General features: G+C 50.8%; 4 protein-coding genes across 4 annotated transcripts; 1 reads left to right on the top strand and 3 right to left on the bottom strand.

Moving 5' to 3' along the window:
* Window positions 1-965: 965 nt before the first annotated feature.
* BJX67DRAFT_347831 (synaptobrevin-domain-containing protein) lies at window positions 966-2,166 on the bottom strand. Its single transcript, XM_071028588.1, has 2 exons — window positions 2,022-2,166; window positions 966-1,937 (listed from the first exon to the last, which is right to left on the bottom strand). The coding sequence occupies exons 1-2, from the start codon at window positions 2,057-2,059 to the stop codon at window positions 1,226-1,228; spliced, it is 750 nt and encodes a 249-aa protein (XP_070888171.1). The 5' UTR covers window positions 2,060-2,166; the 3' UTR covers window positions 966-1,225.
* A 1-nt stretch (window position 2,167) lies between these two features.
* On the bottom strand, window positions 2,168-4,610 carry BJX67DRAFT_347830 (uncharacterized protein). The gene has a single exon (XM_071028587.1). The coding sequence runs from the start codon at window positions 4,408-4,410 to the stop codon at window positions 2,371-2,373; it is 2,040 nt and encodes a 679-aa protein (XP_070888170.1). The 5' UTR covers window positions 4,411-4,610; the 3' UTR covers window positions 2,168-2,370.
* Window positions 4,611-5,668: 1,058 nt separating this feature from the next.
* Window positions 5,669-9,962, bottom strand: BJX67DRAFT_21325 (ion transporter). The gene is made up of 2 exons (XM_071025635.1): window positions 9,308-9,962; window positions 5,669-9,238 (listed from the first exon to the last, which is right to left on the bottom strand). Exons 1-2 carry the CDS (start codon window positions 9,579-9,581, stop codon window positions 6,180-6,182), a joined length of 3,333 nt encoding a protein of 1,110 aa, XP_070888169.1. The 5' UTR covers window positions 9,582-9,962; the 3' UTR covers window positions 5,669-6,179.
* Window positions 9,963-11,243: 1,281 nt separating this feature from the next.
* Window positions 11,244-18,760, top strand: BJX67DRAFT_21306 (bifunctional carbamoylphosphate synthetase/aspartate transcarbamylase). Its single transcript, XM_071025630.1, has 3 exons — window positions 11,244-12,257; window positions 12,322-18,320; window positions 18,377-18,760. Exons 1-3 carry the CDS (start codon window positions 11,540-11,542, stop codon window positions 18,431-18,433), a joined length of 6,774 nt encoding a protein of 2,257 aa, XP_070888168.1. The 5' UTR covers window positions 11,244-11,539; the 3' UTR covers window positions 18,434-18,760.
* Window positions 18,761-19,348: the final 588 nt, after the last annotated feature.

The raw sequence follows: 19,348 nt of genomic DNA, 5'->3' as shown, positions 1-19,348 counted from the left end.
ACTGAAATGGGTCCTGGTCCAGGCTGTCACATGACCCACATGCAACATTTCTTTTCTGCCGTTTGGCAAAACAAGTTTTCTTGTCAACAACCGAGGCCAGCGCTTTAATGACCCTTCTCCAGAGCCCCGTGATGGAATTGAAGATACGAGGAATGGCCACCATCAGGAGAGGAACTCATTGAAGTATTTTGGCTCAGCGTTTGTCTTCTATGTGCCGTCCGAGTGAACGACATCTTGGGCTGGTTCTCCCAGACCCCAACTTATGGTCTTACTATCAGAGAGAATTTCTCCTCCCGCCGCTCGTCCTAGTCGGAATTGCCTTCAAGCACCTTCAGGATCCATCGCAGAAACCCTTGAGACGAGAAATATACTGTGACTTGCCTTTCATTTGCCTTCTTGCACCATGGATAATTGTGCGAGAGAGTACATGGGACTGTCTCAGATGAACACAGCAAGACAGAAAATATACCTGCTTCAATCAGACCTGCTTTCTCTTCCGCCTCTCTTGAAGTGAATTGCCTGGGTATCTCGACGTGTTCAGCTGCCAAAACTTGATCGTTTACCCCGGTTACCAGTGCTTACAAGTCTCACCCAGAGCCAACTAACACAGCTCCCTCATCCCATTTTCTAAATCAATATTCGCCAAATTATCTCCTCGTCAGTCTCCTACCATGGTTGAAGAGGTATACGGTTGGCGTAGAAGGAATTGCAGGATCTGGGATCCGTCCCAGAGGCTATTCTGCCTCGCTTGCAGACTCGCACTGAAGCTACCCACTATAGCAAGGAAGCTGCGAGTTTGAGAGTGAGATACAAATGTAGCGGGCTGTAAATCTGATTGTTGCTTTTTCCACCTAGTGTGGAAGGTAGCTTCACACTCGTCGAATTTTGGATACTTGAAATACTTGAACGTCGCTCCTGCGAGTTGTCTGATCATCGCATTAGTGATAACGGAATCCAAATTCCCATGGGTTAGGAAGGATACATTGTACCCTGTTGTAAATCAATCAATATGAGAGAAAGCTATATGCGTATAGTACAACGTCAATACAAGTTGGTGAGCATCACTTGATATCATAAAAAAAAAAGACGGCCAATGGTAGAAGACAGAAGAAGAACCAAAAGACTATTAAAAGAGCCCATGAACTTGACCACCGAGCACACCATAGCCACCGAGCCATACACCCATATTCTTCGTCGTCAGCGAGAGAGGAGATGGGGAAACTACCTACCCAACACACTTCCCCCAAGCGGGTAACCCGCACCCTATCCCAACGAAGAGATAAATCAAAAAGATAACCACGACCCCGAGCAAAGCCATCAGTTTCACATTCTTCCACCACATCCTCCTTCTCAACCCACGACTCCTGAGCCGGAAGTCATGCGCATTCCCTCCCAAACGATCCGTCTTGTCGACAAGCAAATCAATCCGCTCGCCACGCTCTAGGACCCTTTCAATATTCTCTGTCATAATACCCCGTACATTATCGATCTCCTTTCGCGCGGAAGCAAGCGAATCAGACGGGGGTGCTGTGTTAAAGGTTTGCAATAGCGCTCTCAGCTCCCCATTGAACGCCGCGCAGCCGTAAGCAGGTAGAGACCCGAAATCGGTGTTCGAGGGCGGATACGTCGCTAGGAATTTACGTTTCATTTCAAGGAGGTAAGCGAATGGGATGCGCCGGCCTTGTTCGGCTGTTGCGACGACGATATAGCTTAGCGGGGCGTAGGAGCTTGGTTCGCTGGTTGTGGAGTCTACGGGCCCCATGGGGGAGTCGGCGATATAGTGCACAAAGAGGCGTTCGTGGGTGTAGGTGAGTTTTTGGGGCTGGTCATGGCTGATTTTGGGAAGGATGATGGAGGCTAGGGATGAGGCGGCTGTTGATGAGGAGCCTGGGGCAGAGTGCTCAGCGAGAATTGTGGTGTGGTGAGCTATGCAGGAGCTGTATATGAGATGGGCGAATGGATTAGTCAACTCTGGGGTGATTGATAGTGATGTGGAATGCGGGTATGGGTAGGCAGCATACTAGAGGAGGAAGCTTGATGGTTTGGATGACGAGGCCATGGTGGCAGGTTTTCTGATGGCGGAGAGGTTACACCCTTCTCCTTCTTCGCCAGCAGTGTATCTTCAGGATGGGTAAAGATGAAATGAGTGGAGGGAGGAGCTTTATCTGAATCGTGAGATCGAAAGCCATTTCCGCTCTGTGACGTCGGCGATGCCAAGCATTACGACTATTGTCACGTGCAAGTGCTTAATGTGATGCGAAGCCCAATTTCGATCCCAGCCTCTACTCAACTTAAGTATTGCTCAAGAGGTTTCAAGAAGCAGATCAAGTTCACTGTTGACATAATTCGTTCTAATCGTTACAATTCATTTCATGAGGGTATATTGTTGGAGATGCCTCCTTCTATCAACGGCTTCCCTCGAATAGGAAGCCGCTGTGAATTGGTGTCTTCCAAAGTCAACTCCTCAAAGTCGCTCATCTCGCCATGGTCACCGACGATAACAGTGTCGTTGCTATCACTATCAGTGTCAAAAGATACGTCTTCAAGGTCCTCGGCTGACGAATCTAGCGAAAACGAAAGCTCATCATCAATCTTCTGAAAATCTGAAGAGCCCACGGCACCGTTGTCCGTCTCTGACATGACTGCAGAGTTGATGGAAATAACTTCACTTGCGTGACCCTCTGTTGCTATGTGGGATGCGCCTTGGACCGTGCTTTCGAGAACTGATATCATCGACGGAGCATATGATGGCACAGTGCTGCCGGTGTGAATCGAGGGTCCTGGGGCGGAGAAGCCATCTGCTTCGGCAAGCGGCGGTTGGTCGGCGTACACGCCACCAGTACCATCGTCACACCCTCCGGCCCATAAAGGAAGGTATCTGAATTCCTTGTCTGTGAGGCAGGTCAGGGTATCTGTCAGCTCGTAGGTCACACCTGCCCGATTTGAGCAGAGCATCATCCTGGCGAAGCTTCCAATATAAAAATGGGCCTCTTCGACAAAGCCGTCTACAGAAAAGTAGGGATGGGCAGTTCTGAAGCTTTTCCGCGTGGCACCAGATGGAAGATCGGATTCAAAAGGGCTAAGGAACTGGTTAAATATATCAGCCTTGCGGTTGAGCTCTGCAGCGGTCACGCGTCTGATAGTCGCCGCGCCCTGATCTCGAAAGGCGCCTATGTTTCCGGCGAGACTGGCGAGAGACTGGTCCCAAAGGATTTCGGGGCCTTCTTCCACGTCGTTCTTTGTCAGTGAACGTTCCACGAGCTGTTGCCAGAATGTCCTGGTTGTTATGCGCTCTATCAAGCTCAAGGAGCCGTAGACGTTCAAGAAATCCTGGGAGGTGTTGTGCAGTTTGAATTTAGACGAGAGCCAAGTCGTCCTCTGCTGGGATAGGGTCACAAAGATAGATGCTCGCACAAAATCTTTCAAGGTAGAGATTAAGTCTGACACGGCTTCGAGCTCGCTCGGGTCTTGTGACCTGAAGGAAAGGAGTTTCCGGAGCATAGGTGACTCGTTGAGCCAGTGCATTTCAGTGCCGGTGAGCTCAATGAAGCTTGCAATGATATAATTCAAAAAAGATTCACCGGCATATTGCACCCTTTGCACGTCGTCATCGTCTAATAATTCCTGGGGCCGCCCATGGACAGTAATCCGTTCATTTTTAGGAATAGGATTGCCAGAGGACTGCAGAAGACGCAAGGCTTCCTCTCCAACTAGTATTGAGAATGAATCCGCAAGAAGGTAGTCACGTTGGATTCCTTTCGCTAACCGATAAGTGATCTCCGGCTGAAGTTCAATGAGAAGCTTATTATTCAGCTCATAGACCCAGAGCGTAACTCGTACGCTAATTTGGGGCAAGGTCGCAATCTCGTACAACTTCGCCAGCGCAAAGAAGGTCCAGAGCTTGCAGGGGTGGTTGAGCTGAGGATCGAGACCCTCCAAGACGCGTAGGATGTGAACGATGCCCGCGTGGTGGCGAGAAGGTGCATACTCAGGGCACGGGCCCAGGTGATCTTCGAGGACCCAATCTCCGCCACCAACGCAGGATGGTGGAAGCCCCCAGCGATGCATCATTGCGGCCCAGGTCCTGATCCCCAGAGGACAGGAGAGCTCGGTCAAAATTAGGACTGCATCTTCATCGGTTGAGGGAGGGGTGAGGTCAATAATGTATTTGATGCCATCGGGTGGCTGTCCACGGCGCTTGATATTTCGCTCTTGCACTTTTGGATCGAATAGCTGCTGAAAGAAGGGAGATCCAGTCGCTAAGAGCTTAGAGCTATGGAGTCTATGGCCGATGGACTGGGCGGAGCTCGGCTTCAAGAAGTAGGCCGGCCTGTAGGGTGCGGGATCAATAAAGGCTAGTGTATCGGCATCCTCAAAAAAGATAAAGTCGCTCAGTTGTAAAGAACTCATGATGGAGCAGCGGCAAATTCCACGAGCCAGCGTGGAGAGTTGGGTGTCTGGAGGCCAAGAAACAGAATCAGAGGTTGCGAGCTTTAGACCTCACGAGATGGAGTGACAGCCAAAGCAGGAAACAGGAGAACCATCAGGATCTAGAATGTGGATGAGCAACTCGTGAAAAGACGGTGGGCGATGAGGAGGGGAGTTGCGGATGAGGCTGAGAGGGGATGACAACGGCGGCTGGCTCGGTGGTCGACGATCACTCTGATCCGTCAGCCTTGCAGTCTGATTCAGGTGCTGCCTGCTTCCATGTGACTCAAAGAGTTCTCCTCATCTTGATATGCAGGTTTTCTTTGCTGTTTGTTTGATTGGGCAGCGGAGTTTTAACTCTCTACTATATTTGAAACGGCCTTTCCACGTCCCTTCCATTGATGGACCTTACCATGGGGTTAAATAGCTATGACAGGGTTCGGAATACAAGGCAGGATTGCTGGATGTCGAATGATTCACGCCAAATATCAGGGGCCGGGTATATGCGTGCGCCTGTAGTACCAGGGGTAATATGAGGGGGAAAGCCATGGCAAGGCAAATAAATTAGGGTTCAAGGAGAAGCAATATCACCAGCCTGAAAGAACTATCAACATTGACTTCTCTCACTAGCCAACGACAATCAAAGCCCCTATGTCGCCGAAATATATAAAAATACCCCACACAATCACCTCCAACACAGAGCCGGAGAGACATCTGTTGGAAATTGCCGCTCCACTAAAAAGGGATCACCCCTTCTAGTGAAGGGCTCTTCTGGCTGACAACATCTTACTAGCTGGTATCACACACCGCAGACCTAATCGAGCCGACCTGGGTGTTCGTGCAACCCCACGAATTGCCGCTATGAATCCCCATGTTCTGGGACGACCCCTGGCATCCGTGGTCCGGGAAGACGGTGCATCAAACAGAGTCGCTGCCGGTAGTTACATCGCTAAGGCCCATGGACCAGGAGTCTGGCAGCGCAGGTCGATACAGTCTCCGAAGGCGGTTGGCCCAAAGCTCTTTCCAGCGTTGCAGTTGCAGTCGCCGCATGGGTAGGCGTAGACGCTCTGGAATAGAACTCCTGTTGCGTGGAGACCGAGTGCCAGGAGGCTCTAGAGAAGCTTCATGGTTGTTGGCTTGATCTGGTCGGTTGTATTGTTAGGAGAGTGGTTTGTCTAAATCAAGATCCGTCACTCACTTGCGAGTATTTAGGCTTAGGTGCCTTGGGTGTCCAACAAAGTCTGCTGGTGATATTGTGATTAGATCTTGGGCAAGTAAGAAGTATTTGTACTGTTGTTGCGAATAGGTGAATGAAATCAATATCGTAGATAGCCTAACAGTGTGTAGATGGATAGGCCAGCACGTCTTGGTATCGGCACCCTAGTATCAGGCCGCCAACTACGTTCTATATTTGGGCCTGAGTGAGAAAGATGAGTGGGTGGAGTGTCTGGAAGTCTGAACAGTCAAATAATTGACTCGCACGGGGTTGAAAAGGGGGTAAGTACATGAAGGACAATAGCCACCATTTGCGGGTCAAGTCCTCAAACCGTCAGTTCGTAACAGCCGTCAAGCGTGCATCATAGATCGGGTGGCGTACATAACATAGTAATCGCTCTATTAATATATCAAGCCTGAAGAAGGGTTGTGAGACAGCCACCCAGTATGCACCGTGTCATAAAATAAAAGGAAAAAGAAAAAAGAAAAGTAGTCAACCCCATATGCAGCCCGTATACGAAACAAATTGAAAGTCATTATAGATAATTTGCCGAACCGGTATCCGAGCTCTGTTTGGAAGACGCCAGTGTCGGCTCCTTGAAACGAGTTTCCTCACTCGTCTTGCCTTTCCGAGACTCTGGATGTCTCTTTTTCTTGTCTGCTCGTCGCTTGTCTCGCTGGCCGGTCCGCTGTTCGTCCGGACGGCTGCGGCTCCGGCTAGAGCGAAGGTCCTTAACTTCCTTGATCACTTCACGGAACCCTTCTTCGATGTTATTCATCCGCGCCAGGACGAGCTTGCTGAGCATATCTTGGTTTCTGTGGGGGCTACCTCTCCGTCGAATGCCACCCGTGGCGTAGACCATTTGGCTCGTGAAGCTTGATGGTGCACCTCCGACGAAGCCATCGGCGATGGCTTTACCATCTCCTAAATCCGAGCCCACGCCCTCAAGCATGGATGTTTCATGATGCCAAGAACTATGACTGGGCGCGAGGAAATTACCGATGTTCGGCACAGACATGGGATTGCTCCTGAATGTTAAGCCATTCAGGGCTCTTCCGGAATCCATACTATGTCTCCTTTCTAGGGTCTGCCGATTGACCGGCGGCATGGAAAACTGTTGACTTGGCATTATCCTCGGGGCGGTGGGGATTGGATTGGAGACGGCATCGCTTTCTCCATCGCGGCTCGATAGTACAGGGTTGTACAAGATTGTAGCTCCAGAAGGGTTTCGGGAATGGTTTCTAGCAAAGCGAGCCGGACTGTTCTTGCGGGACTTGCGTTTTGCTGTGGATGGACGTGAACTGTAGAATTTCGGTGTCACTTTTCCTCGGGCTCCGTTGCTGGGGTTCGAGCCGCCATCCGAGTCGTTGTTACTCGATTCCTGTGCGTGCCAATCCCCGTTGTCGTCGCTAGTAAGTTCGTTGTCCCCCTCTATGCCCGTATAATGTGAGAGTCGCCTTCTCCTCGGTACGAATCCCCTTCCATCACGAGGAGTAACGGGAGATGATATGGCTTGAGGTGTCGGGTCTTCGGTATTTGAAGCAACAGAATCAGTGAAGTTACGAAGACTTCGAGTTTGCCCTCGCTGAAAAGGAAAACGCCCTCTTCGAACTCGTTCGAGTCTATCAACCTCATCAGAGTCTTGCTCGTCAGGCGGGTTGGCTGGCCCAGATCCCATTTCTTGCATCCAGTGGCTGACAAGGTTATTGCTCTTTCTTTGAAGAATCTCTCGGGCAGGGGTTCCGTGGTTATTCCGCTTGAACGGCGGCCGAAAAACTTCTTCTAAAGCACGATCCTTCTGGAAAGTCGCCACAGATGGCTCTCGCACAAATCGAGGAGCACCGGAGCTCAAGACTCTAAATCTATGACGAACACGAGTCTCTCCTCCGAATTGCGACCGTAAAGGCGAATCAACAAGGTCGGTTGATTCAATCATCTGTGGACTAAGAATCGTCTTCTCATAGAGGCAGATGGTGAACAAGATGGGCATATGTGTGATCTTGATTATAGTACGGTTGAGCCGCAGATATTGCCTGAAGGGGACGGAGTATCGGAGAGGTGTAATGAGCCACGCGAGAATATTTGTAGGCGCAACGTAGGAGAAAAGCGCATCAGACTTGACCATCGAGATTGTGTTGACAGCGAATAGAAACTGGTGTTCCTGATTGGCGTTTTGCACGATTCTCATGAATGAATTCGTAAGAACAGTGATCAGGATGGTGACGACAACAAAGTGACAGATAAAGAGGAACATGGTCAAGATTGCTCTCCCCAGGAAGTTATACTCCTCCCAAAGCGTCCATGCAGCGGGAGTGAACCCCATAAGCATTTGGAACAGGGCGTATGCGACTGACCCAGGGGACTGATCCTGGCCACTGCTGAATGATAGAGTAAAGGCGACAAAGAACCCACTGCAGGCAACGATGATCAGTACGAACACAGCGACTAGATCCGATGCCATGATTCTGAAAGCAATAAGTAGTTGTGAGAAGTAGCGATAGTGGTCCAGTATCGAGAAGAGTCGAGGGAATAGCAGGACTGCATTTGCAGCCAAAATGTCGTAGGCATTCTCGGCGACGGCCTGTTTATGAGGGGACGGCATGAAGGCACCGTAGAGCCGCATGCAGTAATAACAAAACAGGAGAATAAGGATACCGAGATCAAAGACATTCCAGAAGCTCATGAGGTAGAGACTGAAACCTTGCTCATTGAAACCGACAATCTCGTCGAGCATAAATCCCGCGCTCCAGAACCAGAAGACAATTTCCAATGGATTAATCCCAACGGCCCTTTCCTGTAAGACAGCGAGGAACAAGCCAAGCAGAACGGCAAAAGACAGCGTGGAGAGCAGCTGCCTGTACCGAGGGACTCGAAGACGGGAGAGTTTGAACAAGGAGGCATTGCGTGGATCATAAAGTGTCACTGATCGCCGTGATAAACCAGAAGTATCTGAGAGTATCGGGGCACCATTGATCGGAGTGGCGCCGTAGAAACCCGGACTTTTGTCCATGCGAGTTTGCGGAGCGGAACGATGGAGACTGTCTGCAGCTGAGTGAAAGACAATGGTGCCCGCCCAGATAGCCTCCAAATGCTTTACAACAAGAGCATGTGATAGAAATCGCTTCGCCTGAGCGCGAATAGCGATTTCGAGACATGAGATACGAGCGACTCCTGGTCGCGGTTTACCTCCACCTGCAGACCCCCAACCGCGCGCCCGCCGAGCGTTCTCGCTCTCCTCCAGCTTCTGCCCTTGAAGTGGGTAGAAATCATAAGATAGGGCGTCGATCAACTCGCGGGTAGTGTAGTCTCTGAGGAGCTTTATTGCTAATAGTTCGCTGACCATAGCTCTTGTGTGGTTTGTGCCGCTATTGCCTGGGTTCAGATGGACTTCCCGGTCAAATTGGAGACAATTCGTCATCAACGCGTACAATGTGGCTCTTGAGAAATGTGATGCTTTTATTGTTTGCTGGATTGGCTTCACCAAGAACTGTGAAATTTGGGGTGATCGCAATTGGTCCCATGTCAGCGTGGTTTCGCACCGCGAAACTATGAGGGATCGAATAGCATGCGTGAGCTCGTAGACTGGAAGGTTATCTTTTCAAGATTTGGGTTAGCAAATTTCATGACGAGACGCATTTCTCTGACCGGAGAGAGAGTTCATACCCAAATGAGGTGCAAAAATGGGAAGGAGGGGCGTGGACTCGACTGGAGCATCTTCATCTTCAGTATCAGGATCTTCGTCTTCAAGACTCTCCTCCTCAGCATCCCCGTCGTTTTCCTGTTGTCCACGAAGTTCCTTATAGCTATTCCCTTCGGTTTCATGCGTCTTTCCATCCAGTAAGGGCCACCTCGACTCCTCAGCAGGATCGGGCGACCGGAAAGTAGAGCTTTGCACATACTCTCGTCGCTTTTTCGGACGAACCAGAGAGGCGAGCATAGCTGGATTGGGAGCTTTGCCGAGATTCAGCGACGAGAGTATTATTAAGTATACCTCAACGCACGTTCAGAAATTGTTGTCGGAGGGGTTGCAGTTCCCTTGTGGAGTCGAGATACTGTGGGTTATGACGAAGAGCAAAGAGAAGGGGGGGTGGAAAAGTTTTTCAGCGGGAAGGAGATGGCGACGGATTTGGTTTGGGGCTGTAGGCAATGTTCTGGTGTAAATAACGCACATGCGCGGAGGCATAGCTGGAGTGGAGGGGGAGATCTTTTGAAGCTTTTCGAGCTGCGGCTGCAGAGCCGTTACTTCCAGGGTTTCTGGCGCGCCCATCCCAGTCTTCCTCGTTCGAGGCTCCGCGACCCACAGCAGGCGTTCTGCTTGCTCTGTTTGAACCGACGAGGGTCGTCGATCAAACAGTAATTCTTGAGTAAATTCGAATCTCGTCCTTGTCCCAACTTCAAGTTCCTTCTATTCTTCTTTGTTTTGACACTCCTCTACCACCAAACCCTCTCCGCCACGGAGCCCTCGCGGGTTCCTCGTCTTGATAAACCTCCCAAGGTTGGCTTCGGTAAAAGGATTCTCGTAATATTCAACCCACAAATTATCAGCTTTGAAGATTCTAGGGCGTCTTCGTGGAGGGTAGTAAGGCTTATCCTTCGACAATGATGAGGGCACGGCTCGATTTGCGAGATAAGACCAAGACGCACAGACTCCATCCAAGGGTCCAGATTCGCCCCTCCAAGACGCTAAATTGACAAGGTCTTTATCTCAACGAGGGACGTGTGTCTGAGAAGAGATTGCATTTGTCTGTCGGGAATACCCTCATTATGTGGCGGTGGCGATTCCTTGCTGTTCTTCGAGATTGCCCGCGAGTGATTGATTGTTTCGAAATAAGCACCTGGCGGCCCGAAAGCGACCAGGAGGTGGTTCTCTTCGCAGGAGTCCTCTTCAGCTTCGGACCACCTCCTATTTGGGTACTCCGTACCTGCTGTAGGTTTTGAGGAGAGGCCACAACCACTGTCGGCTCTTCTTCAATTGCGTCTGCGATTGTTCCGATGGCCAGGCTTTGCCTCCAACTTCGCCTGTGCAGATTCAACTGAGCAGAAAGCATACCAAGTTCCAAGTTCCAACCCACGCATCTGCGAATCCTTGCAGCTTTTCGTGCACCATCTCTTCACCGCCTGCACTGATGTGCCTGCAGGTGTGGGAACCCAGGCCTGTGATTTGTCGGGTAAACTTCCCTGAGTGGACCCAGCAGCAGCCAAATAGATTTGGTTCCAAGGTTTCCCTCCGAAGTTCAGCCTTGCCCGGGCCAGGCATATTGATACAGGTGGGATCTCAGGGTTGCCCGTTTTCCAGGTCGCTTATGTCGGCCAGATCCAAACGTTCCTTGTTGTCAATCGTCTCCCACGAGACTGCTATTGTGCTCTGCTGGAAACTAAATCTATAATCCTTTTGGATGTTGTTGACGATAGCGACGGGGGTGAAGGAGAAACATCATCCTGCTGTTCTCACTCTTTTAAGAAACTATTTGATCCTTCGGCCTTGACCCAATTGAAGACCAAAAAGCCTGGAACCCTCAAGGGGAGGCGAAACGATGGAATTCTATTATTTTTAGAAATCGGAGAAGATTTTTCTTTCAGCGGTCGGTAACGGCAGAAACCCGCAAGGGACCCCCCCAGTCGGTGAGTTTCCCTACCAATGGGGGAGCTTCGTCTGCCCGCCAAACAATCGGAAATTTTTTATTCTGCCATCACCAGCTCCCAATTTTTCTCCTTCCTCCCTCTTCCTATATTCCTCCCCGTGCAGAAGCAGCAAACAAAAGCCTCTCTCTTTGCCGTCCATTGTCGCTCAAGGAGAGTTTTGGAAGCTGCTGATGCTACGGTAGAGTGAATACCGTGCCGCACTGTCCCCGAGAGGACCTTTTCCCCTCATACCCCGCCCTACGACAGCCGAGAATGCCTGAGACCGTCGGCCTCGAAGACACGGCTCTTCCCTCGAACCCCCAGGCTGGAGGAGCCGTTGCCTATAACGCGATTAGCAAGGAATTGCAACCTCTTCCGTCAATGGAGACCGGCAATGGCGCTGTCATTGCCCCTGCGTCCTCAAAAATCGAAGGCGGTACCGGGAGACTCTGTGCTCTCGAGCTCGAGGATGGCACAGTCTACCAAGGCTATAACTTTGGTGCTGAGAAATGTGTAGCAGGAGAATTAGTCTTCCAGACTGGCATGGTGGGATACCCAGAATCTATAACGGATCCCTCCTACCGTGGTCAGATTCTCGTCATTACCTTTCCCCTCGTTGGCAACTACGGTGTACCTTCCCGGGAGACCCTGGATGAACTCCTGAAGACGTTGCCAAAGCACTTCGAGTCCACCGAAATTCACATCGCAGCACTGGTTGTGGCGACTTACGCTGGAGAGAATTACTCTCACTTCCTTGCTGAGTCGTCGCTGGGACAGTGGCTCAAGGAACAAGGTGTTCCGGCAATCCACGGCGTCGACACCCGTGCTCTTACCAAGCGTATCCGTCAGAAGGGTAGCATGCTTGGACGGTTGGTACTCCACAAGCCTGACATCGCTGAAACCGAAGGAATCCTGGACAAGGATGCTTGGAGGGCATCCTTTGAACACATTGACTGGGTCGATCCTAACGCCAAGAACTTGGTGCGCGAAGGTAAGCGGTTCTACGTGATTCTACTCTCGCCTACGACGACAGATTTTGACGAGGGCTCTACCAGTATCTATCCGTGAACCGAAATTGTTCGCTCCTCCCGAAGAAGTCGCCCTCAAGCACCCCTCCGGTCGTACCCTCCGTGTTCTCTGCGTGGATGTCGGCTTGAAGTTTAACCAGATACGATGCTTGCTTGCGCGTGGCGTTGAAGTTCTAGTCGTACCTTGGGACTACGATTTTCCCACCCTCGCTGGAAAGGACTACGATGGTCTCTTTGTTTCGAACGGCCCTGGTGATCCAGCGACGCTAACCACGACGGTCAACAATCTGAAAAAGACGCTACAAGAGGCTAGGACGCCTGTATTTGGTATTTGTCTTGGACATCAATTAATCGCTCGCTCGGTTGGCGCCCAGACGATGAAGATGAAGTTCGGTAACCGTGGTCATAACATTCCTTGCACAAGTATGGTCACTGGAAAGTGCCATATCACCTCTCAAAATCATGGTTACGCTGTCGACTCTTCCTCCCTCCCTAGTGATTGGCAAGAGTTGTTCGTAAACGCCAACGATGGCAGCAATGAGGGTATTAGGCACACAAGCCGACCCTTCTTCAGTGTCCAATTCCACCCTGAAAGCACCCCTGGTCCGCGGGACACGGAGTACCTCTTTGATGTATTCATCAACGCTATCAAGGATACCGTTTCGTCACCCGAGGCCATCAACAAGCCTGTCGATTTCCCAGGGGGAACCATCGAAGAAAACATCAAGGCTGCTCCTCGGGTCTCCGTCAGAAAGGCTCTGATTTTGGGAAGTGGTGGATTGAGCATTGGGCAAGCTGGCGAATTTGACTACTCTGGCAGCCAGGCTATCAAGGCTCTGAAGGAAGAGGGAATCTACACCATCCTGATCAACCCCAACATTGCCACGATTCAGACTTCCAAGGGCTTGGCGGATAAGGTGTACTTCCTACCAGTCAATGCCGATTTTGTGCGGAAGGTGATCAAGCATGAGCGGCCTGACGCTATCTACGTTACCTTCGGCGGCCAGACTGCCCTTCAGGTTGGTATTCAATTGAAAGATGAATTTGAGTCGCTTGGCGTCAAAGTTCTCGGGACGCCGATTGACACCATCATCACAACTGAAGATCGTGAGCTCTTCGCGCGGAGCATGGACTCAATCGGCGAGAAATGCGCCAAGTCAGCGTCTGCGTCATGCCTTGAGGAGGCTCTCGGTGTTGTGGAAGCTATTGGCTTCCCTGTCATTGTCCGCGCTGCTTATGCGCTTGGCGGCCTCGGAAGTGGTTTCGCCGATAACATGGATGAGTTGAAAGAGCTATGCCACAAAGCCTTTGCTGCTAGCCCCCAGGTATTGATCGAAAGGAGCATGAAGGGCTGGAAAGAGATTGAATATGAGGTGGTTCGAGATGCCCGAGATAACTGTATCACGGTCTGTAACATGGAGAACTTTGATCCTCTGGGTATCCACACTGGTGACTCTATTGTTGTTGCACCCTCACAAACGCTCTCTGATGAAGACTACAACATGCTACGCACAACAGCTGTCAATGTCATTCGCCACCTTGGTGTTGTTGGAGAGTGCAATATCCAATATGCCTTGAACCCATTTTCGAAGGAGTACTGCATTATTGAAGTGAATGCCCGTCTGTCTCGGTCTTCTGCACTTGCTTCCAAGGCTACTGGTTACCCACTTGCTTTCATTGCTGCTAAGCTTGGACTGGGTATCCCGCTCAATGAGATCAAGAACGCTGTCACTAAGGTCACCTGTGCCTGTTTCGAGCCGTCCCTCGACTACTGCGTGGTCAAGATCCCTCGTTGGGACCTGAAAAAATTCACTCGTGTCTCTACCCAGCTTGGCTCTTCCATGAAAAGTGTTGGCGAAGTGATGGCCATCGGTCGAACTTTCGAGGAAGCTATCCAGAAAGCCATTCGATCTGTGGACTTTCACAATTTGGGCTTCAACGAAACGAGTGCCCTTATGTCCATCAAGGGTGAATTGCAAACGCCTTCTGACCAACGTCTATTTGCAATTGCGAATGCGATGGCCGCTGGCTATAGCGTCAACGACATCTGGGAGCTCACTCGAATCGACAAGTGGTTCCTTAGTAGACTTAAGGGCCTCAGCGACTTTGGAAAGTTCATGACATCCTATAACGCGAGCTCCGTTCCTGTGTCCCTTCTTCGCCAGGCGAAGCAGCTGGGTTTCTCAGATCGCCAACTTGCAAAGTTCCTGAGCTCAAACGAGCTCGCTATCAGGCGCATGCGTGTGGAGGCTGGTATTATCCCCATTGTGAAACAGATTGATACAGTCGCTGCTGAGTTCCCATCAGTGACCAACTACCTGTATTTGACCTACAATGGCTCCGAACACGACGTTAAGTTTGACGATCACGGTATCATGGTCTTGGGGTCCGGAGTTTATCGTATCGGTTCTTCGGTCGAGTTTGATTGGTGCTCTGTGAGAACTATCCGTACTCTCCGTGAGCAGGGACATAAAACTATCATGGTTAACTATAATCCCGAAACCGTCAGTACGGATTACGATGAAGCCGATCGACTTTACTTTGAAAATATCAACCTGGAGACTGTACTCGACATCTACCAGCTTGAATCTTCCGGTGGGGTGATTATCTCCATGGGTGGTCAGACCCCGAACAATATCGCCCTTCCCCTCCACCGCCTCAACGTTCGTATTCTCGGTACTTCCCCAGAGATGATTGACGGAGCCGAGAACCGTTACAAGTTTTCCCGCATGCTTGACCGTATTGGGGTTGATCAGCCATCGTGGAAGGAGCTTACAAGTATCGACGAGGCAGCCGAGTTCTGCAACAAGGTTGGGTACCCGGTGCTTGTGCGGCCTTCCTATGTGTTGTCAGGAGCAGCCATGAACACGGTTTATTCCGAGCATGATCTTGCAAGCTACCTCAACCAAGCGGCCGATGTGTCGCGTGAGCACCCTGTTGTCATTACTAAATACATTGAAAATGCAAAGGAGATCGAGATGGACGCAGTGGCTCGCAACGGTGTCATGGTTGGACATTTCGTCTCCGAGCATGTGGAGAATGCCGGTGTCCACTCTGGTGACGCGACTTTGATCCTGCCACCTCAAGATTTGAGTCCAGAGACTGTTCGAAGAATCGAGGAGGCTACTCGCAAGATTGGAAACGCTCTGAATGTTACAGGTCCCTACAACATTCAGTTCATTGCCAAGGACAACGACATCAAAGTCATCGAATGCAATGTCAGAGCCTCTCGGTCCTTCCCATTCGTTTCAAAGGTCATGGGAGTCGATCTGATTGAGATGGCTACCAAGGCAATGATTGGGGCTCCTTTCACGGAATATCCTCCGGTGACCATCCCAAATGACTACGTTGGTGTCAAGGTTCCACAGTTTTCATTCTCTCGACTCTCTGGAGCTGATCCCGTTCTGGGCGTTGAGATGGCGTCTACTGGAGAGGTTGCTTCCTTCGGGCGTGACAAGTATGAGGCCTACCTCAAGGCCTTGCTGTCTACAGGTTTCCGTCTCCCTAAGCGCAACATCTTGCTGTCAATTGGTTCTTACAAGGAGAAGATGGAGATGTTGCCTTCGATTCGGAAACTCCGTGATGTTGGTTTCGAACTGTTTGCAACTTCTGGTACTGCGGACTTCTTGAAAGCGAATGGGGTTCCAGTTAAGTACCTCGAAATTCTTCCTGGTGAAGAGGAGGACGTGAAGTCTGAGTACTCGCTCACCCAGCACCTGGCAAATAACCTCATCGATCTTTACATCAATTTGCCCTCCAACAATAAATTCCGACGACCCGCCAACTACATGAGTAAGGGCTACCGAACCCGCCGTATGGCTGTGGATTACCAGACTCCACTAGTCACCAACGTCAAGAATGCTAAGATCTTGATTGAGGCTATCGCGCGCCATCTTGCTCTAAATGTGCAGAATATTGACTACCAGACCAGCCACCGCACGATCACGCTCCCCGGATTGATCAATATCGGGGCATTTGTGCCTGGCCTCGCAAATCCCGACTCACATGACTTTGAGCTTGTGACGAAGGCTTCCATCGCGGCTGGTTTCAGTATGGTGCGTGTGATGCCCGTAGGCGTCAACTCTTCCATCACAGATACTAGGACCCTCAAACTCGTCCAGCAGAATGCCGCCAAGGGCTCTTTCTGCGACTTCAATTTCTCGGTCGTCGCAACATCCACGAACTCTCCGGAGATTGCTCAGATGACAGGAGAAGTTGGTTCTCTTTTCATTCCCTTCAACCATCTCTCTGGAAACATTAGCAAGGTCGCTGCCGTCACCAGCCATTTTGCCGCGTGGCCATCCAGCAAGCCGATCATCACCGATGCTAAGTCGACAGACCTCGCCTCGGTCCTGCTGCTAGCGAGCCTTCACGGCCGCAACATTCACGTCATGAGCGTTACTTCAAAGGAGGACATCAGCCTCATCGCTCTTAGCAAGGAGAAGGGTCTGAAGGTAACTTGTGACGTTTCAATCTACTGCCTTTTCCTTTCTCGGGATGACTTCCCTGAGAGTACCTTCCTGCCATTGGCTGAAGACCAGGCGGCTTTGTGGGAGCACCTCAGCACCATCGATATCTTCTCTATTGGCAGCATCCCATTCCAGCTCGTCGGCGAGAAGGGATCTCCAGCTGCTGGTATTGCGGAGGCATTGCCCCTCCTGTTCACAGCCGTTTCCGAAGGTCGCTTGACTGTGGAAGACATCCTTGCGCGACTCTATGAGAACCCGAAGAAGATTTTCGAGCTGCACGAGCAACAAGACAGCTCGGTTGAAATAGAAATCGACCGTTCTTATCTTTACCAGGGCCCGCAGCAGGCCTGGTCGCCGTTCAATGGAAAGAGTGTCAAGGGACTTGTTCAGCGTGTTGTCTTCCAAGGCAAGACATCTTGCCTCGACAGCGAAATCACTCCTGATGCATTGAAGGGGTCGGACATGTCTGGCCACAGGGTTGTACCCGTATCTCCTTCGCTCAAGGCGGTATCCCCTCATGTACCCCGCCCCGAGAGTGCTCTGGACCGAAGGCAGTCGATCTCTGGGACCCCTGTCCGTGCACGCAAACCGATGGACCAGTTCGCTGGCCCAAAACTGAACGAACTTGGCCCCCCTCTATACGCTCCTGTGCCCAGGCCTTCTTCGCCGTTGCTCGAGATGCTCTCTCGCTCCACTTTCAGGCAGAAGCATGTGTTGTCCGTCAACCAATTCAACCGGGCTGACCTTCACCTGCTTTTCACAGTGGCACAAGAGATGCGGCTGGGTGTTCAGCGTGAGGGTGTTTTGGATGTCTTGAAGGGCCGTCTTCTGTGCACTCTCTTCTATGAGCCTTCCACAAGGACCTCCGCTTCATTTGACGCCGCCATGCAGAGACTGGGAGGTCGCACGATCGCCATTTCCACGGAGCACTCTTCGACCAAGAAGGGTGAGACACTTCAAGATACCCTCCGCACCCTTGGCTGTTATGGAGATGCTGTTGTTCTACGCCACCCAGACCCAGCGAGTACCGAAATAGCCGCAAAGTTCTCTCAAGTTCCGGTGATTAACGGCGGGAACGGCAGCGTTGAGCACCCCACTCAGGCATTCCTTGACCTCTTTACCATCCGTGAAGAGCTAGGCACCGTTGGTGGTCTGACCATCACCTTTACGGGCGACTTGAGGTACGGACGTACTGTGCATTCGCTCATCAAGCTGCTCCAGTTCTACGATGTTCGTGTGCAGCTGGTTGCTCCCAAGGAGCTGTCCTTGCCCGCAGAAGTCCGCCAGCAAGTGATCGCCTCTGGACAGCTCGTTGCGGAATCTGAGGAGCTGACTCCAGAGATTGTCGCTGCGTCGGACGTTTTGTACTCCACCCGCGTTCAGAAGGAACGGTTTGCCGACCTTGAACAGTTTGAACGCCTCAAGAACAGCTTCATCATTGACAATGCTCTTCTCAAGCACGCCAAGAGCCACATGATCGTTATGCACCCCCTGCCCAGGAATGCAGAAATCGCCGAGGAGGTGGATTTCGACCAGCGGGCAGCTTACTTCCGACAAGTGAGTCTCATTTCACCCTCGAGCTTCCAGGATAGCATGCTAATAGTGTGATACAGATGAGGTACGGCCTCTATTGCCGTATGGCATTGCTCGCTTTGGTCATGGCCCCTTAAGGAAGTCCTCGAGGCCTTGTGTGTGGATATCATTCCCGCGAGCAAATTGTTACATTCTTCTCCGGTTTACGTTGATGGTTGTTTGTTTGTGTTTATGATCGGCGCTCGATGTTATGTCCAAAAGTTATACAGTCTTATATACTTTGTAGGACTGGCGAGGCAAGAGTATACGCCCGCCAGATAGATTAGATGAATCTCTTTTATGATTTTGATGAAATTGTCATGTGTTATGTATATGATGTGGGTTGTATGTGTATTTGTGTGGTGTGTGTTTGGCGTTCCGTGTCGTTGGCTTCTTTTCTTTCTTTCTTTCTTTTTTTTTTTTTTTTTTTTTTTCATTTTCATTTTCTTTCTTTTCTCTCCCCTCTATCTATTTGCTTATCTTTTCTCTTGCATAACTGGAGCATTGGTCGTGCCAGGATTGGACTGGAAGTGCGATGGCATTTGGTATTTGGGGCATTTTGGTGGCGCATTATAGCGGCTGGGTTGGGTCAACGCGAAGATAGAAACGATTGTACAATCTGACATGACGATTTTCGAAACTATTCGCATTTATCCCTGGGCTATCGAATTGTATTGTCCTGCCAGGGATCTGTCTGGTTCATCCGGGGAAGACTTCCTCAGGTGGTGAAGAGACATGGATGTCCCGACCTCGGCCTTTCAATCTCTGTAGCCTCCCCCAGGGTCTTGATATAATCTCTGAGAATTATACCCAGCATATTGGCGTGCATTGATGATGATGTAAGACTTTCTCAGACGTCAGTCACCCCTCCCTCACCTGTCTTCGTGGTTCAGATCTTCTGCGGTACCCGCGCCCAGTCGCCTCGCTTATCCTCTGGCGTGGACGCAAAATACAAACCAAGCCGAGACAAGACGGAATTTAGGCCCGAAAAGGAAGCGAAGGCCGCGATGCCG

This window comes from Aspergillus lucknowensis (genome assembly GCF_044049455.1).
Source record: "Aspergillus lucknowensis strain CBS 449.75 chromosome Unknown BJX67scaffold_10, whole genome shotgun sequence".
Taxonomy (NCBI): Eukaryota; Fungi; Ascomycota; class Eurotiomycetes; order Eurotiales; family Aspergillaceae; genus Aspergillus; species Aspergillus lucknowensis.
Note: the sequence above shows the minus strand (reverse complement) of the source record. Positions and strands in the feature narration are given on the sequence as shown.